At 42.2% G+C, this 19,044-nt stretch overlaps 1 protein-coding gene and 1 pseudogene across 1 annotated transcript; one reads left to right on the forward strand and one right to left on the reverse strand.

Annotated features, from left to right (window-relative positions):
* The first annotated feature begins 243 nt into the window (after positions 1-243).
* On the forward strand, positions 244-13,526 carry LOC129364076 (transcription initiation factor TFIID subunit 4-like). The gene is made up of 15 exons (XM_055036502.1): positions 244-1,233; positions 2,610-2,770; positions 2,894-2,977; positions 3,130-3,300; positions 3,387-3,509; positions 4,220-4,309; positions 4,923-5,108; positions 6,423-6,498; positions 7,239-7,344; positions 7,643-7,812; positions 8,030-8,160; positions 9,008-9,139; positions 9,508-9,564; positions 9,650-9,772; positions 11,566-13,526. Exons 1-15 carry the CDS (start codon positions 258-260, stop codon positions 11,722-11,724), a joined length of 2,745 nt encoding a protein of 914 aa, XP_054892477.1. The 5' UTR covers positions 244-257; the 3' UTR covers positions 11,725-13,526.
* A 7-nt stretch (positions 13,527-13,533) lies between these two features.
* LOC129364085 (BTB/POZ domain-containing protein kctd15-like) lies at positions 13,534-17,848 on the reverse strand (annotated as a pseudogene).
* Positions 17,849-19,044: the final 1,196 nt, after the last annotated feature.

Here is a 19,044-nt window from a genome sequence, read left to right on the forward strand (position 1 = left end):
ATAAACAATATTTCTACTATTTAGAATTATTTATTATTATTTTATACATTTATTTGATAACTTCTGTTTTATTTTCGACTCTAAATAATTAAAAAACGTGTAATTTTGTTGCTTCGGAACTGTTTTTCCCACATTTCCTGAAAGACTTGGTACATCTAGATCTTTGATCCATCTAGATCTTTGCTCCAAATGCAGCCGGATCCTCGGCGCATGCGTACATTCTAAAAAACGATTTGCACAACAGCGAAGCATCAAAGATGGCGGGAGCCCCCGACCCGCTGGAGGACATGCTGTCCACCGAGGTGGACGAGAAGGCGGTCAGCGACCTGGTGGGCTCCCTGGAGTCCCAGCTGGGCGACAGAAACCTCCCCGCGGCTTCTGATCCGGACGGGAAGCGGGACGTGGCGGCGGCCGGCCGCCTCTCAGGGAAAGCGGTGTCTTCAGAGCCTCAACAAGGGCACCAAACCGCGGAGTCGACCCGGGAACCGGGCGCCAACCAGCCTCTGTCCGGGCAAACCGTTCCCTCCTCTGTTACCGCCGGGGCAATAAGAAACACCGGAACCGGTTTGCAAGCGACAGGAGCGCCCTCTTTGCCCGCTTTACCCGTACCGGTAACTCTGAGCAGCCAGCCCGCTGCTAGCTTCCCCCGGGCTGCTGTCCTGGCTCCCAGCCCGGTGGAGGCGATCCGGACCTCTTCCCCCGGCTTGCAGCCCCTGAACGGCAGCACCGGAGCCGGGAAAGTGGAGGGATCACCCGGTGCGACCCTGGCTTCACAACCCGGACTCCCTGCCCCTCAGTCCCCGGCGGGCTCCCCCGCTGTGACCCTACAGGGGCTCCCCAGCCCCGTGATCAGCACCGCCCAGAACGGCTTGGACCCGAAGGGCTCAGCCTCCCTATCAGCCGCTCAGGTCCTGAACCACAGCAACCCTCTAATGCACACCAAGATGCTGGTGACCAGCACCCCGGCTCCTCCTGCAGCCCAGGCCTCCATCATCCAGACCCAAACCGGACCCAGCACACCGCTCGCAGCAGCCAAGCCTGCCATCAACGGGGTGGCCCAGACCGGGGTCAGGCCGCCCGGTGCTGCTGTCGGGGCGGCCGCCTCCATCCAGCCGCAGAGACCCCAGCTGGTGACCGCAACAACCCGGCCGGCTGCCCCACAGACCACCCTGGCTGTCCGGCCTCAGCAGCAGACCACCATCCAGCTGCCGCCCGGCTTCACCATCCCTCCAGGTGAGGACGCACATCACCTGTGGTGGTGGATCCTGGTTCTGGATGAGCAAAGATCCAAACGCTTTGACTACGCTGCAAGAACCCGTCTTCTTATCAAGTAGAACAGCTTTAAGTTTTAATATTAGTTGACAAAATACTCGATCCTCTGGCAGATGGAACATTTTTCTATAAGGGAAAAGATCTCAAAGTGGAACAAAGGCTGAAACGATTAAAAACAATTTTTGAAATATTTGCCAACTAATTTAATTATTGACTACTAGTTGAGACAGACTTTATGGAGTATTCAGACTCCAGAGCATCTGGAGTTTTTATTTTCAACAACCTCTTTCCAAATCCTCGAGTGACGTAGTTAAAATCGGTAAAATGATCAAAATAAAATGCTATTTAGTAACTTTTGCTTTACAATTATTAATCTGTTAATACAAAAATAAATAATCAACAGTTCAGTCTTGCACTACACTGATGTGAAGTCAGGCATATGCTAAATAAATGCTATGTCACTGCCTTTTAGGTAATATTTGTTTTCTTATTTAAAAAAGGAATTGAATTGATTTAATGCACTTACAAAATTGTACAAAAGATGTAAGTGGCTTAATGGAAAAATTTGCAGAATATGCCAATTAATAGTCAGAGTAATCGATTGCTAAAATTAATGTTAGTTGAAGGCCTAAGTTTAAGATTTACTGTTTTTAAAATAAATACATAGGAGTTATTTACTTAAGATAAGCTTCTATGTCGTTCTCAAAAGTTACTTGAGAGTTAGTTTTGTTTAATTTCACATGTTTCACTAGAAACTAGACCAGAAAAAAGATTTTGTGTTTTTGCAGTGTAGTAATAATTTGATAGCAAAACCTGATTAAAAGATTTTTTTTCCCACACTGAATTTGAACCAAGTGACACTAAAACTGAGTCACTTGAGTTTTGGGCGAAATATATTTATGAAGTTTTATTTTTTTATTTAATCTAAAATGCTAAATGTTTGTATTTGTTTTTATAGTTTTTGCTTAATTGCTGCTCTGACTGTTGTTCTTTCAGCAAATAGCCTTTTTTGAGTCCATATATATATATATATATATATGACTTGAATATTTTAATTAAAGGATTCATCATGATTAATCTGATTAATTGTTTCAACTCTAATAATTTTATCCCAAATTGGAAGTTCTTTATCTTTTTTCCCAAATTTTGAGGGTTGATCTGCCTGAAGTTTTTTATGGTTCATCCTAAAGCTGAGCACAAAAATAAACTGTAAATATTTATTATCTGCTTGATCTCCTTTCTGTCCAGTTGGTTCTGATTTCCATCCAGCTCAGCTGTCCCGTTTCATCATGTCTGTAGAACCTTTCCGATCACTTGCTTTGTTTCTTCTCCTGCAGGAATGGTTCTGGTCCGGACCGAGACGGGTCAGCTGGTCTTGGTTCCTCAGCAGGCTCTGGCCCAGGCTCAGGCCAAGCTGCAGCAGAGTCAGACGGTGGTCACCCAGAGACCCGCAACACCGCTGGCAACATCGACGATCCGGGTCAGCACTGCCACCACGGTGAGTTGGATACCATCAGAACGTGACTAAGATCTTCTTCATAAGTTCTGGAGTTAATCTGTAATTTCAGTCAAATCAGAATGAGGTCATTTTGTTCTGAAACAAACCATAAATCGTCTGCAGGCGCCTGTAGCCCCCCAGACGGTCCGGCTGGCTGCACCCGCTCCCACCAGAATAGTCCAGTCACCTTCCACCACCTCTGTGCAGGTAAGTTATCCTGCTGATAACTTTTTAATTTAACAAAATTAATTTATACCACAGACTCTCACTTGGATTTAGTTAGGACTTTGACTAGGTCGTTCTAACACATGAATGTGGTTTCATTGGTTGGATCTAAATCCGCCTCTCTGCTTCTGAAGCCCCTCACAGTTCCTGCTGCCGGAGCTGTGAAGATGGCGCCGCCTCAGAAAACCGCCACGGTCATCACGGCGGGGGTGACGCCCACCGCCAAGCCCACACCTCTACCCGGCGGCGGTGCCACGCCCCCTCCCGCTACCCCGCCTGGCGCCAGGGTCACTGTGGTGTCGCAGGTCGGATCACGTCATTTTCTAACATCTTCGATCGTTTCCGGCTTCCCGCTGTTGCTTTGGTTTTCACACGTATTTGTGCCCAACAGGAAATGCAGGAAAACGTGAAGAAATGCAAAAACTTCTTGTCCACGCTCATCAAACTGGCGTCGCATAACTCCCCGTCTCCCGATACGTCCAAGAATGTGAAGACCCTCGTTCAGGACCTGCTTGTAAGCTGCTAAGATCCTTTTGCTGATGCATCCTAGGGCTGAGCGATAAATCCGTTTTATTGATTCATCGAATCTTTGGTGTTTGAAAACCTCATTTTTGGAAAACTTGGGTTTCAGTAGTTCAGTTTGATGTCAGCATGACCAGAAATGTCATAGTAGGAGATTAACGTAGTAATTTTAGAAGAACTCAAACACAAAAAAGAGCATCTTGTGAGTTCTAGAAGTTTTACTGCAACAGAGTATTAGGACCATACTAAGAAAAATAAAGTTGTACAAGAATCAAGTTGTAATGTCACCTGAATGAAGTTGTAATATGACTTTATTCAAGTAAACTTAATAACACATTAGCATAAAATTATCAGTTGCAGGACTTTGAAGTTACAAACGGCTGAACATGTCAGATCTCAATAAATCTATTTTTTGGTCATTTTAAGTTTTTCTTCTGGTAAAATTGTCTCCATTCAGCTCATATTCTGACAATATTTTTATAACTAAACCAAAATTGCCACTCCATTTTACAACTGACAGGAGGGATGATTGAAATAATAAACGTTAACAAAATGGCCTAAAAAAGATCAGATTTTATTTTTCGGCCATGTTGCCCAGCTCTGCTCCAGATGCTCCTCGGGTCCAGTTCATGGTTTCCTCTTGCTTTTTGTTCCTTTGACTTAATTTATGTTTTATCTGTTTGTGCTCTAACATCTTTTCAGGACGCAAAGATCGAACCCGAGGAGTTCACGTCTCGGCTGCAGGCTGAGCTGAAGTCCTCTCCACAGCCCTACCTCATTCCTTTCCTCAAGGTACCTGTCCTGAAAAATAACACATTTCTACTGTTAAAGCTGCATTTGCAAATAAGGTTAACTGATTCTAAATGCTGTAGTAACTGAACTCTGTTTTTTACTGTTATTAATCCTAACATTGTTAAAGAATTATAAAATTTTAACAATGGTATTAGCTAGACCTTAATGTTTACACTTGTGAATAACTACATTTATTAAAAATATAAAATTAGACAAGTAAAAATACTGCTACTTACATTAATAATTGTTATGAATGTTTATCAGGCTGTAACTTTGATTATTAGAGGTTAATAACCACAGTTGCTGGTAAAGGAGTGAATAGGGCTGTAATGATTAATAATGAGGAATCAATTATAGAAGTGATTAACTTAGTAATCCATTCATTATTAAGTGGAGTATGCAGACTCTAAGAAAGGGAATTTGATGAGAGAACACCACACTCAGAAAAGTAATTAAGTCAAAACGGTACAAAAATATACAAACAACAACATAAAGACATATTTCCAGCATGAAAACTTGTATACCCAAATTAGAAAACATTACCTGATGATAAAATCACCAAACCTCCACCAGCAGCTTCCTGCAGTGATGAACTTTGTCTGTGTCTCCTCAGAAAAGCCTCCCTGCTCTGCGCCAGACTCTGCTCAACAGCCAGCAGTCTCTGACCACGGCTCCGCCCACCACCTCTGCTCCGCCTCCAGTCGCCCCCGGATCCCTCACCACGGCAGCCATCAGGCCGCGGCTGCCCGTCAACGCCACGGGAACCACGGTCCGCCTGACTCCACCCATCACAAACACGGTAACTCTGCAAGCCGTCCTTCACCGCTTTAGTGGTTTAAAGAGGACAAAAACCATATTTGCACTTTTTTTAGGTCTTTACTGCTTCTAAAAATGGCCCAAATGCTTAAAATAAATACCCATAAGTTTTTTTGGTGTCTAGAAAATGAGGCGTTTCCAAAACCTTCCGACTGTAACATCGAATCAGCAGGCATTGCTCTTTACCTAGCAACCACAGCCCAGCCTGTTACCTAGCAACACCAGCAGAGTTCCACCTGTCGCCTAGCAACCCCAGCACAGCCCAGCCTGTTACCTAGCAACACCAGCAGAGTTCCACCTGTCGCCTAGCAATGCAAGCTGAGGTCCAGCTGTGCGTTGTACTTTGTTTTGTTGCTGACTTACCATCCAGAAACCGCTTGCTGAATTCTCATTGGTTGTGCAGGAGGCTCTACTTCTGTTTTTCAAAGATGTTCAGTTATATAATTGTGCATCTGTTACCAGCCATTTTTACATGCGACTGTAAACGTTGAGTTGGGGGGGGGTGCAAGTAACAATATAAATTGTCCCGAAAATTATTGTAATACATGATAATATTGTTTTGAGACCATTTTAAAGTAATATGTTGATTATGGTATATAATAAATGCAAGTTTAGTCTGTCAAAGATCAATTTTGTGCAGAACATTTAACACCAGAATTGGAAGACATTTTGAATTTCCATAACAACAAATATAATAAATTATAAAGACTTTGTCAGCAAAATTGTCCTAGTTGAGGTTTTCAGCAACAAGGCAGTTCATCTGCTTAGACCAAAACCCCAGACTGAAGACTTTAGTCATACAGTTTTTGGTAGAAAGAGGAAACGATACATCATGCAAATGGAAATTATTGAGTTTGTTCTAATTTCAATGATAAATAATGCAGAAATATAAACCATCTACAGCCGAAACCATAAATAAAGATAGAAAATAAACAGACTTGCTCATCACAAAGTATTAATCAGAATGGAAATGATTGAGCTCATGTAAGTTTGTCATATGATTAATTTTATTAATTGATTTATTGCTTATTGTGACAGGCTTTGGCATGGTTACATGCAGCGTATTTGGATTTAAAGTGACGAGCCTTTTTCTGAAAGGAGCTCAAAATAAGCAGAACTGAGACTAAAACTCTTATTGTCTAAACAAGATCTTCTGCAAAAAGTGTCATGGACAATATTTGTAAAGCCCATCGAGCAATCCCAACCTGCTCAAAGAAGCATAATATTTCAGTTTTAATGTGTCTAAACAAGGCTGTGATTAACAATAAACATGATGATGTTTTGTTTTCTGCTGCAGGCTGTAGGCAGAGCTACAGTCCAGACCATCCAGACCCGTTCTCCTGTGGTACTCAGTCAGCCGATCAGACATCCAGGTGAGGCTTGGTGCTCCGTTTTGTGTTAAAGCTGATAAAAATGGGCGACTGAAGTCCTTGGAAGTGCTTGAATTTCAATCAGGTGTTTTCAAGGACTGGAAAACGCTTCATTTCTGTAGATAGTCTTTCAAACTGACTATTTTTGTATTAAAGTGCAAACTAAAGTTTAATTAAAAGCCTAACTTTGGAAAATGTTACAGTTGAATACTGGGAATATTTATTATTCCCAAAGATGTTCAGTTATATAATTGTGCATCTGTTACCAGCCATTTTTACATGCGACTGTAAATGTTGAGTTGGGGGGCGTGTAAAAATAAAAAAATTAACTGACCCAAGTTAAATCTCAAAGAAAAAAAAATACTAGATGATTCCAGCTTCTCAAATACGGAAGTTTGTAAGTTATTGATCCGTATAATTGAAATTAAGGCTCCACATGTTCAAGTTATTGAAATTTAGACTTTTTTTGTTAAATTCTGGGATGTCCAGTCCGGTGTGTAAAGCAAGAGAGACGTTTCAATGCTGCAGAATGTAGAATACTATAAAAATACATTATTGATAAATAGTAAATAATGTCACATAATGGTGAATTGAAACTGTCTTTTTGTGTTTCTTGTCATCACCAAAGAGGAAAAGTTTGAAAACCTACATTGAAAATGCTTAAAAAGTTCTTGAATTTTACTAGGGAGAAGTGAGCGGTGCATTCAGACCTGTCCTCTCTCTGATCGTCTCTCTCCTTGCAGCCACACTCTTACGGGGACCCACCACCATGGCAGGTAAAGCTCCTGTCCACCTGGCAGCTCAGGCCAATCAGAAGAAACCCACTGACCCCGGGGGTGGGACCTTCAGGTCAGCAACAGGAACAGAAACTTCATACTAAACCCGGCAGATGACTGGTTGTGCAGCCACTCTGAATGTTTCTGATTCAGCTTCAGAGATAATCACGGAATCTCAGCTGAATAAACTCAAAATAAACACCAATAATTGTGTATTTCAGTCAGACTGTAGGGTGAAAATAACAAGCTTAATGCGGGTCAGATGTGTAACTTTTCTCCTGGTGATGAGAAACAAATAAGAAATAAATACCTGAATAAACGCTGAACTTCCAGCCACTCAGTCTAAAAGTTCTGGCTCTCTGAACTTCCAGAGACGATGACGACATCAACGACGTGGCTTCAATGGCCGGGGTCAACCTTAACGAGGAAAACGCCCGGATCCTAGCCACCAGCTCAGAGCTTGTCGGCACCAAGATTCGGTCCTGCAAAGACGAATCGTTTCTGCCGCCGGGCCTTCTGCACCGCCGCGTTCTGGACTCAGGTCAGTACATCCATCATTTAGTGAATACATATTTCTCCTCACCAGCAGAGGGAGCCACTGCAACATCAATTGTTTTGTCAACGCTGCATTATGGAGCATTTTTAGTGTCATTAATTGAGAGCAATGCATGCTTAATGGTTTCTTTCCAACCAAACTGCTTGTGAGGTTCTGATGGTTCTCATGGTTCTGTTTGGTTCTATTGGGTTCTGCTCTCCAGCCAAGAAGCTGGGCGTGACGGAGGTGCCTCTGGAGGTCGTGAACCTCATCTCGCACGCCACCGAATCCAGACTGCGCTCGCTGCTGGAAAAGGCCTCTGTGATCGCTCAGCACCGCACGGACGGTGCAAAGGTGAGAGGTCATAGAGAACGTGGGAATAACATTTACACCTTGGTGGTAACGTATGGTGACTCTTGATACCCGATTTTATACATATATAAAAATAACAGAGAAGTGTTTTTACAGAATAAACCTGTTATGAGTCCAAATGTTTTGCATCTCTGGCCAAAGTCCTCAGGAGGTGATGAGTTTTAGTTTATTTTCTTTAAACTAAAACTGCAAAATAGTTTTATTTGCATTCAATAAATTAAACTTGCAGTTTATGGATGAAATGAGTTACAAAACAATTCATTCTTGTAGATTTGCCTAAATAAAATTAATATAATTTGTGTGTTCCTGATCAACCTTTGCTGTGTTTGGCCAAGAATAATAAATGCTTGTTTCCAATTGTATTTTTCTATTTAATTTCTTTGGAATCAAAGTATTTCAGATTTTTCTAAACTGAATTTGAATTTAAAATAACAAATATAAACTTTTTGTAACAAACATTTTCTATTTAAGATTTAAGAGGAAAGAATTTTAAATAGAAAAAGTTTCCATTTGGATCAAATAGCATTTGCTGAAGAGCAGAAGTTTTTACCGCTCTTCACCAGGGCCACACAAAATTATTCCGAGGCCCCTGGGCTGCACTTTGGCTTGGACACCTCTAGTTTAAAAAAAATCACCTTCATCTTTAGTCATTAGCTGGAAAGCTGCATAGATTTTTAATTTTCTTTTTCAAATTAATTAATATCCCATTAAATAAAATGCATTCATACTTGTTCCAACTCCGATCAGGATGTTAAATAGACGATATGCTGCAAACGGTCCGTTTCGGACCCAGATCAGCCGTAACCGATCCGTGGTCTTCCTCCCTCAGGATGAAGGAAACCTGACCTATGAGCAGTCGTCGGACGTTCGCTCCCAGCTGCGGTTCTTCGAGGCGCTGGAGCGCATGGAGAAGCAGCGGAAAGACGAGCAGGAGCGCGAGATGCTGCTGAAAGCCGCCAAGGTACCAAACGGGAGACCTGTTTAATTAACTCTGTATCTGAACCCGATGAGGGGAAACTGCAACAGAGCCTGGATGATGATGTCACAATGTGGAATAAAAGAATTTTAAAGTAGACTCTGATTTCTTTACAGAATCATTACTTGTAAGTTAGTTTTGTCTTATTTCATGTTTACTAATTGCACTAGAAACGAGACCAAAGGTTCTTGGTGAGATGAAGTGGTAAGTTGCACTGTGTCATTGCCTAGCAACCTCAGCGGCGCTCATCCCTGTTACCTGGCAACCCAAGCTGGGCTCCAGAACGTTTGGTCAGCTGGTTTTACTGGGTCACACAATGGGTCACATTTTAAGAGCTTCTGATTCTCTTCCAGAGTCGGGCCCGGCAGGAGGATCCGGAGCAGGCTCGGCTGAAGCAGAAGGCTAAAGAGGTACGGCTTGGTTTCACGTTCGGATTCTGATGAGCTCCGAGACAGGAAACGTCCCGTTTGAACCACTTCAACTTCCTGTCCACAGATGCAGCAGCAGGAACTGGCTCAGATGCGACAGCGAGACGCCAACCTCACGGCGCTTGCCGCCATCGGGCCGAGAAAGAAACGCAAGTTAGACTCAGGAGGCGGCGCTTCAGCGAGCAACGAGGTAATTAGCCGTTTGGTCATGTGACCTTGTGATGACAGACACATTGTACTGTGACGTCATGCAAGATCCCTAGAAAGCTGCTCACTTACAATGGCTACCATTGATTTTAGCTGCAAAGCTGTCAACATAATGTGCTAAATATTAAATATCCACATGATCTATAAAAGAAAAAGTGCTTTCCTAATAGTGCTTTCCTAATAGTTGTCAACAGTACGACGATGAGATACGGTCAGGAAAACGTTTTAATTTAAGAAGAAAAGTAGTGAGGGAGATAGAAGTAGGTCAGTTATGCTAGCTTGACTTTGACATCCTGAACATGTAGGTGTGCTGCAGAATTTGGTGGTTTGGTTCAGTTAGAAAATAAAAAATGGTGACCTACACGCCAACTCTGAGTAGTTATTATTAGAGCAGGTGCATTTAATCATGAGTCAGTCTGTGTTCAGATGAACATTTAATAATAATTATGAAATAAACGCTATGCCTAAAAACAAAACTGTAATGGACAGAATATTCTGTTTATGTGGGAAACGGTGAAGTGTTTTTTGGTGTTGAATCCTGATCCGTTAGTGGAGCTGTTTTCTGTCAGTTACCATGATAACATGTTGAGTTGGGGGTTATTTATGAAGGTTATTTCTGTGTTATTTTCCCCTTTTGCTGTCGCTCACTGCACTAAATTAATAATACCTACATCTCAAGGCTTCACTTAGTTAACAGAGTCATTCTACTGCAGCAGAGAAGCTACAGACGGCATGAAAAAGAATCGTCTTTCTGGATGTAAGCAATAACATGCAAGAGGATATTGAACTCTTGACTCCTCCCCCATCCTGTAGGCGTTTACTTCCCCAGACAAAGGGGGTCAGAATCTGCTTGGGGGGATTTAGGGTGGCTCATGAAGCCCCTTGGCCCTCCACAGCCTGGAGGCATCCCTGCAGAAATGAGCTAAAGGCTCAGAGGAGGGAGGGAAGAGGAAGCCATGAACCCTCTAACCCTCATTTCAGGGGTTTAGACTGTTAACAGCTGCTGGAGATTTTTAAAATCTGTTCATTTTAGCTGAATCCGTCTCTCTCCACAGTTTTTATTTTAGCCGTCACACTCTGAGCTGCTCCGTCGAACAGATGTCTAATTAGGACTCGAGAATCGAGCCAAGTTCAGTGAGGTGTTAACTGGAGCAGAACGAGTAATCAAATTAATCTTTATTAATTGATTATTTAAATAATCGCCAACTAATTTAAGTAAACTTGCGTATACTTCCCCTTTGTCTGGGGAAGTAAATGCCTACAGGATGGGGGAGGAGTCAAGAGTCCAATATCCTCTTGCATATTATTGTTTACATCCAGAAAGACGTGTCTGTAGCTACTCTGCTGCAGTAGAACGACTCTGTGAACTAAGTGAACCCTAACCGATTCAAAAGAATCGGTTTGCTGGAAGAACAACAGTTAGAGCAGTAATTAAGCAAAACCAATACTCAATATAGACATACATATTGCATTTAAGATAAAAGAAAAAAATCTGTAGCGTGGCGTAAACTTAGATTCACCAGGTTCAAAATCTGTAAAAAATATTCCTTTTAGGCACCATTTTCTGTGTAGTTATTGATCGATCGGTTAGTCCAACAAATTAGCCTCACGCTGTGTTTATAAATATCTTTTGCTACAAATAACCAAGTGTACACTAAATAAATGCTGTTATTGTATTTTAGGCAATAAAATGTTCCATTTCTTTTTCAAAAAAGTAATTTGAATTATTTACTGTATTTTTGATGTAGTTTAACTCTCTAACGTTGCCGCCTTCAGGTGACGTCGGGATCCGGTTCCGGCTCCTCTGCCTCCTCATCCCGGCAGCAGCTCCGGCAGCGGATCACTCGGGTCAACCTCAGGGACTTCATCCTGTGTCTGGAGCAGGACCGCAGCACGGCCCGCTCCCTCATGCTCTACAAGGCCCTCCTGAAGTGATCGGCGCCCCCCGCTGGTCCTCCGGCAACAGCAGACAGGAGCGGTCCGGTCACAGAGCGCTGCTGGAAAAGGAGAACTCCCAACCATCAGAACGGGTTCTGCAGAGGAGGGAAGGTTCTGTTAGAGTTGACCTGTTCAGAGACGTTTAACCCGTTCAGTTCAGAACTGAACCAGAATCATGTTAGAACATATAGACGAAACGTTTTCTCACTCAGGGACAGTTTGGTTGTTTCAGATCGGCCTGATAAACATGCACTGCAAAAACTAAATTTTACCAAATATTTTTGGCACACATGAAATGAGACAAAACTCACCTGAAAGTAAATGATTTCAAAAGATATAGGAGCTTGTTAAAGTCAATAACTTATGAACTAGTGTGAAATAGTTCTGTCTTATAGAAAGACTTTCTTCCTTTATGAATTTAAAAAGTCTCATGGTGGTGTCATTTTTATCAATATTCAAGAATTATATAACTTTAACAAGCTCCTAAATTTTGCTGAAAAGTCACTTAAAGTAATTTTTTTCTTATGTAAGTGTACTAGGATATTTTCACTAGAGACAAGAAGAAAACAACACAGAGGAGTGTTAAGGTTACCCGACAACATTTAGAAAATATAACTGAAAAATATTATGAGAATAAAGTTGTAATATTATAATTTTATTCTCATACTTTATGTATTTTTTTCTTGTTTTGGCCTCATGTCAAAATATTTGTACCAGCTAAGAAAATTATAAAAATTATGAGAATAATTTTTTACTTCACATTTTTTTAGGGCAATACTGAGAGAGAAAAATGTAGAATAAAGACATGACTATTCTTGAACTATTAACTATTATTTTAATTTTATGACTATTTTTGTAATTTTATTGTTTTTCTTGGTATGGCCTATGCATTTAGAGCCAGCCTGAAAAAATATGAGAATAAAGCCATATCATGAATTTATCCCAGAAATATTGACTTTATTCTCTTTATTTTTGACTTTATTCACATATTATTTTGACTGTATTTTCTGAATATGGCCCTAATACTGTTGTTGTAAAAAAAAATACTTGGTACGATTTGGTGTTTTTGCAGTGTGATTGATTCTCATTGACCAATTAGAAAACCAGTAGTGAACCTCACTCATGTTTGAACTGCAGAACCAGTTCTGGACTGAAACTCCCCAATGGGTGCAGCAGAACCAGGTGAGAAACGAGGCAGGTGTGCGGTAGAACAGGTGGAACGCTCCTTTAACTGCAGCGGCTTTGTGGCAACTTCCCGCCATGTTGGATTGTGAGCTGCTCTCTGATTGGCTGCCGGATTGGCCACGCCCCCTCCAGACTCCAGAGCTGTACCTGAACAGGTGCCTTCTGACTGCTCGCCATGTTTTAAATGTTGCCATCGGTCGGCTCGGTTAGAGGATGTTGTTTTAGAGAGTGTGTGTGTGTGTGTCTGCATTTTGTGAGTGTGAGAGAGAGAGAGCACAGACCGTTTAAAGGAACAGTTCAACAATTCAGGAACTGATGGAGGCCAGTCGGTTGGTGTTGGACGCTCCCCTGCAGGGAGCTGGTTCTCCAACACACAGGAACTCTCAGGTTCTGAAGGCCCGACATTCTTCCTCCTCCCGGCAGACTGAGCTGAACCTGGACTCTGGAAAACTCTCGATGATGGAGCGCACTTGGACTTTTTAAGCTTTAACAGCTTTTAGTTTGGATCCAGCTCCTGAGCTTCAGGACTTATTTATATTTCCTACATTCAGCCTGATGCAGTTTTACACCGTTTGTACCTTTGTTACAAAATAAAATAAAGGAAGAAGAAACTCCTTGTTTCTTTTTCAAGTTTTTATCTGCAACACAAACGTTAAATACGAAGCTTAGAAAACAGTTTGGGTAGAAAAATGACGCTGAAAGCAACAGCTGCTTCCGGTTTCAGTCCAGCGGTTCCTGTTTGATCCGGACCGGGGTGCTGCTAACGGTCCGGCTCGGTCTCAGTTCTCGACACAGGACGTATTCGCTGAACTGGGTTGAGTCGACGCCGCCGCCGCAAGACGCCTTGATGTTGAAGCCTTTGAGGAAAAGACGCTCTAGAACCTGCAGAGGTTAAAGTAAGGGTTCTGATTAGGGCCAAAATAAGTTGATTCTTCTTTAAGTGTTGCAGATTGGCTGCCATCCAGCTGAGGGCGCTGGCTCAAACAGCCAGTTGATGCAGAAACAAAGATGGCGGCGTAAAAGCATGAAGACATTTTCTATGAAGACATAGAAATTTCTGAGTTTTGAACTCAGTAATTGCCTCATTTTTTCAAGAAAATTTCTGAATTCTTTTAACAGAAATGTGTTATTTTAAAAAATCCACAACAGCCCTAATACGTTGTCAATGCAGGTATCTGCTCTGTGATTGGCTTGCTCACCTGTACGGAGTTCAGCCTGCAGTAGCCGTTGAGCGGGAAGCGGATGACGTGGGTCGGGTCGAGGTTCCAGCCGGCGTTCACAGAGTTGCACATGACGTCTCCAGTCTCAGGGAACGCCTCCTCTATCAGAACCTTCTCCCCGCTCAGGGCGATCCGCTCGCCCAGATCGGGCGTGACCCGGACCACCAGGCACTCGCAAGGCGCCGCCGACCGCCGGGCCTCGCGCTCCGCCTGCCAACGCTCCAAGTCCCGGACCATCGGGGCCAGCTGATAGAACCGGGCCTCCTCGTACAGCTGGGGGAAATCCTGAGATGAACAAACAGCTGAATGAGAATCTGCTGCTGGAGGAACCGGATCAGTTCAGGAATCTGTTCAAAAGACTCGCATGCTCTGGATCTGATTTCAGCATTTTTAGGTCTGAAATTATTGGGAAATAATTGGATTTTTAGATTTTATTCACCAGTAATCAAGATTCCTTTTGTTTTTTTTCCTCCTCCACTCCTTTCCTTCATTCCTTTCCTTTCCTTTGTTCCTTTCTTTTCCTTGCTTGCTTTTCTTTTCTTATATCATAAAACCTATGTATATTTCCTTTCTTTCACTGACTCTTTGTGAGTATTGAATATTTCGACCCGGTCCACATCAGAAGTGACCCCTGTAAGGTGACCTTTGACCCACCTGAAAGTCTTCTGGCAGCAGCAGCTTGCAGGTCCTCAGGTAGCTCAGGATGAACCTGAAGATTTCTCCGTCTCTGTCGATGAAGTAATGCTGCTTCAGGCTGTCCAACACGATGGGCTCGCTGCCGCTGAACAGCCGGCCGATCCTGGAAACCGATCACTAATCAATACCACACCGGCTGATCTGATCAGAGAAACAGTCCTAAACATTTAGAATGTTTTTTATTCACTATTCCATAATTATTACATTCATTTAGCATAAAAGTTGCTTCACATTGTCCGATTTCAAATGGTCATAAATTCTGTGACTGGGAAATTTTATTATTTGATTATATATTATGCCTTTTATTACCAGGTGATACAATTTTTCATCACAATCCTCTTTTGATTGTAATATTACATTTTATATTAATCATTTTATAAATTTTATTATTACAGGTCTTTTTTTTATTGTCATTTTTTTCAGTTTCTTTCTTGCTAGATTAGCTCAACCAATCAGAGATTTATCGGAAATGTTTTAAAATATGTATTTTAGCGTATACTTTATCATAAAAAGCAGATACAGTAACAGTCATGGATGAATGGATGAATTTTTTTTTTCATTTTACAATTTTTTCCCTCATCTTCCCTCCAATGTGCTGAGCCCCCACAGCGCCCCCTGCTGACCCAATACAAGTGCTTTCACTTGCCTACGAAGATGGAGAGGATCCCTTCCGGCTCAGACTTTTGGGGTTTATGTAACCCCAAAAGTCTCAATAGAATCGATTTTTTTTCTCCACCTCTAGAGAAGGCAAGGCAACTTCATTTATATTCATTCATCTTTCAGTCAAAGACAATTCAAAGTGCTTGTACAAGAAAAATAAGGACTACATACTGTTAAAAGATGAGAAGAAAAAAAAAAATAATAAATTAATAATAAATAATAAAAGGACAAGCTAGTCTGGACTGTTCTCTTCAAACTACAAATCAAACTTTATTTGAACCAATTTGTTCCTCAGAACCAACGGTTTGAGTTTACAGGTGCGTCATGATGATATGTAACTCATCACACCTGTCCAGTCCGCCTCACCTGGACTCTGGAAACTTGGTGAGCGTTGCCAGGCTGCTGGTGTACATGTGTCCGCCCACGTCGATGTGAACCGGGGCGTTGGCCTTAGTGAGCTGGGCGGGGGAGGGGATGCCCTGTGCCGTCATGGGGGAGACAGGTGAGTGGCTCAGAGACATCCTGGACAGGCTCCGTCCCTCCTGCTGGACAGAGTGAACAGGTGAGAGGAGTTTTAGCTATGGGTCATAACAGAACTGCATTCATCTGGAATCTTTTTCTGACGGTTTTACCACTGCTATTTAAACTAGGAATGCAAGTTATTGTAAAATTCATTAGTCTCATTGGTCAACTAACAGCTAATTGATAAACAGCCAATTATCCTAAAAACCTGAGTTTTCTCCTGGGATAACTCCTGAAATCCTTCCTGCTCACAGCATCACCATCCACGATTATTTGAAGATACTTGAATTATAAAAGTTACACCAATACTTAATCAACCTTTTGAAATAAATATGTTTGAATCGAGTAGAACTGTTAGTCTCATAAAGTGACAGCAACGGCTCTGGGTAATAACAGAGGAGATATTAGCATGATGTCCTGGGGGGTTGATGGGAGGATCTAACTGGATTACCCCCCTTCACTCCCCAATCCCAGCACCATGAGGCTGTGAAGCATGAGGGAAACAGGAGTCCAGGCCCTGTAGCCTGAATGCTGCCTGCAGCCAAACACCCCCACGCCTTCCCATGCGCGTGCATGTGCCATGATGTGACCTATGGATGGGAGCGTGTGCACAGACACATTATGTGATCAAATATCTGCAGGATTTAAGGCCAAACGGGCAGATTTCTGCACCTTATTCCAGCCCCCGTCAGGAAATCTGGACATTTAAGCCTCTTCCTACAAATTAAAACGACAAGAGCGACTTGGATAATTTATTTCATTTGATTACGGTTTTCCGATGCCTTCAAGGGAATTCGGGTTGTAAAATATCTGTCAGCAGAGACGTCCACTGTATGAAAAATGCCGCTTTAAGTAGCTAGCGCCGCATTTCTGTCAGGAAGAATATGTAGCGAGTCGAGAGGGAAAAGTTCAATTTTAATTAAAAAACCTACAACTTTAAAACTGGGATCCAGCGCCGATTTTAGAGTCATGTCATGTTTTCAGTAGCTCGTTGTTGAGTTTGATGATATCGGTGCTTTAAACGGAATAAAGAATCCATAAAGCATGAAACCGGAGGTTTTTAAATTAAGTCTGGTTTCACGTCAGGACCATCGACAGTGTTGAATATCAGGTTTAAACGAGCAGCGCGTCTTTTTTTTCTCACCTGTGAGGACACGGACACGGAAGACATGGACAGCAGCTCGGTATCTCCAGCTGAAGTTCGGGTGGGTTCGGCTCCAGGCCCGCTCGACTTCGTCTCCGTCCTTTTGGTGAGGGCGCGTAAAGCAGAAACAAACCAGAACCAACAGAGAGGAGCACAGCCTGCAGGACGAGTTTGGCCCGGGGCTCCTCAGACCCTCGGGGCCGGGATTAGGTCCTCTTGCCCGGACTTGTTTTTGACACGCGGAAAGCGGAGCGCGGGGCTCCGGTTGGTGACGCGCTCTGCCGGGGATAAACTGGGCTGCTCGGTCGGGTAAGGCTCAGCACCATCCGCGTGGCTCAGACGCTGATCCACCCGGACACGGGGGTCCAACATCCCCCTGGTTCTGGAGTAAATGGCGTCTGGCGTCACGCTTCATGCCCACAGCAGCCTGCGGCTGAATGCGCCATTTCAATTAATGCGCACTGATAGATGGAGATCTTCGCCGCAGGGCAGAAAACACCGGGCCGCTCCATGACGCTCATCTCCCGGGTCCATGCTCCTCCTCCTGGTGCTGCTGGTGGAGGGGATGGGAGGCAACGGAACCACCGACCCATCCACGGATCTCGAACCATAATGAACTGCAGAGTGATTTTAAAAAATCTAATTCAAATCTTTCCAGGTTAAACCTCTCGCAGTTTCAGTATATTTCTGCTACATTTGCTTAGTTTATTTTGTCATTGTTGTGAGTCACAGATTCTGCAAACAATTAATCGACTTATTATTAGATTGACATTAGTTCAAATCGATTAACATTCTTTATTTGGAATCTTTTATTATTGTAGTTTGGCCACCGTCCAGCAGAGGGCGCCGCTGGTCATCCTAAAGCGGAGCCGTTGATACAGAAACAAAGATGGCGGAGAAACGCTGGAACAGAGTGCAATTCTGTTTGAAATAGACAATCTCGTTAAGTTTCACCTGCTGTTATATCTTATGAATGTCAATATCTTTTTTATTATTGTGAGAAAAACACAATTTTCAGTTTATCCAGGTGTTTATTCTCCCAGAAACGCAACTAACGAAGTAATAACATTTAATGAAGTTTGACACTAGAGAAGATGTTTTTTTCAGTCAGTTTTATCCTTTGATTAATTGGTAGTCAAGTCATAAGATCAATCAAATAATCAATGACCTGCTTCTGTAATTTCTCTCCGTTTTTAAAAAATGTTTACAATCACAAAATGTTGCTAAAGAAACCAACTTTGCAGAGTGCTAAATTCAAGTATATGCAGAGAAAGTTTAGTGGAAGGAAAACATGCAATAAAAGTTGCAAAAGGAACAGGGTTGTTGTGAAGTATAACTTCACAACAACCAACATTCCTCATTTTATCTTTTATTTTTTGTGTTGGAGTTCTCGCAAAATTTGTACTTTATTCTCTTAATATTACGATTTTATTCTGGTAATAACACTATATTCTCACATTATTTCACTTTTATTGTTGTATAACTTTTTTATCATGTTTCTGCGACTGTGTTCTTGACATGTCTTTAAAAATCTTATTGTGACCCTCATGCTTTGTTGTAGAGTTCACCTGAATTCAAATGACAAATAATAAAAAAAAATAATAAATTGTGCTGTGAAAAAGTAAACCAAAAATATCAATTTATCGCACAGCCAAACCTTAAAAATTACAAGAAATAAATATATGTGCAAAATTGTGCATTATTAAATGCAAACCTCCATGTGGATTTATACAAACACTACAAGACGCATTAAATGTTTCATTCAGTCCATCGCTTTTCAAAAGGAAAGAAAAAGCATCTTCCTCACTGATTAAACATACTTTAATGTTTCACTGAATAAAACCCCCCCTGCAGCTCATTTCATTAAGTCACTTAAACATCTAAATATCT

Source organism: Poeciliopsis prolifica, unplaced genomic scaffold (assembly GCF_027474105.1).
Source record: "Poeciliopsis prolifica strain line A6 unplaced genomic scaffold, Auburn_PproV2 SCAFFOLD001, whole genome shotgun sequence".
NCBI classification, from domain to species: Eukaryota; Metazoa; Chordata; class Actinopteri; order Cyprinodontiformes; family Poeciliidae; genus Poeciliopsis; species Poeciliopsis prolifica.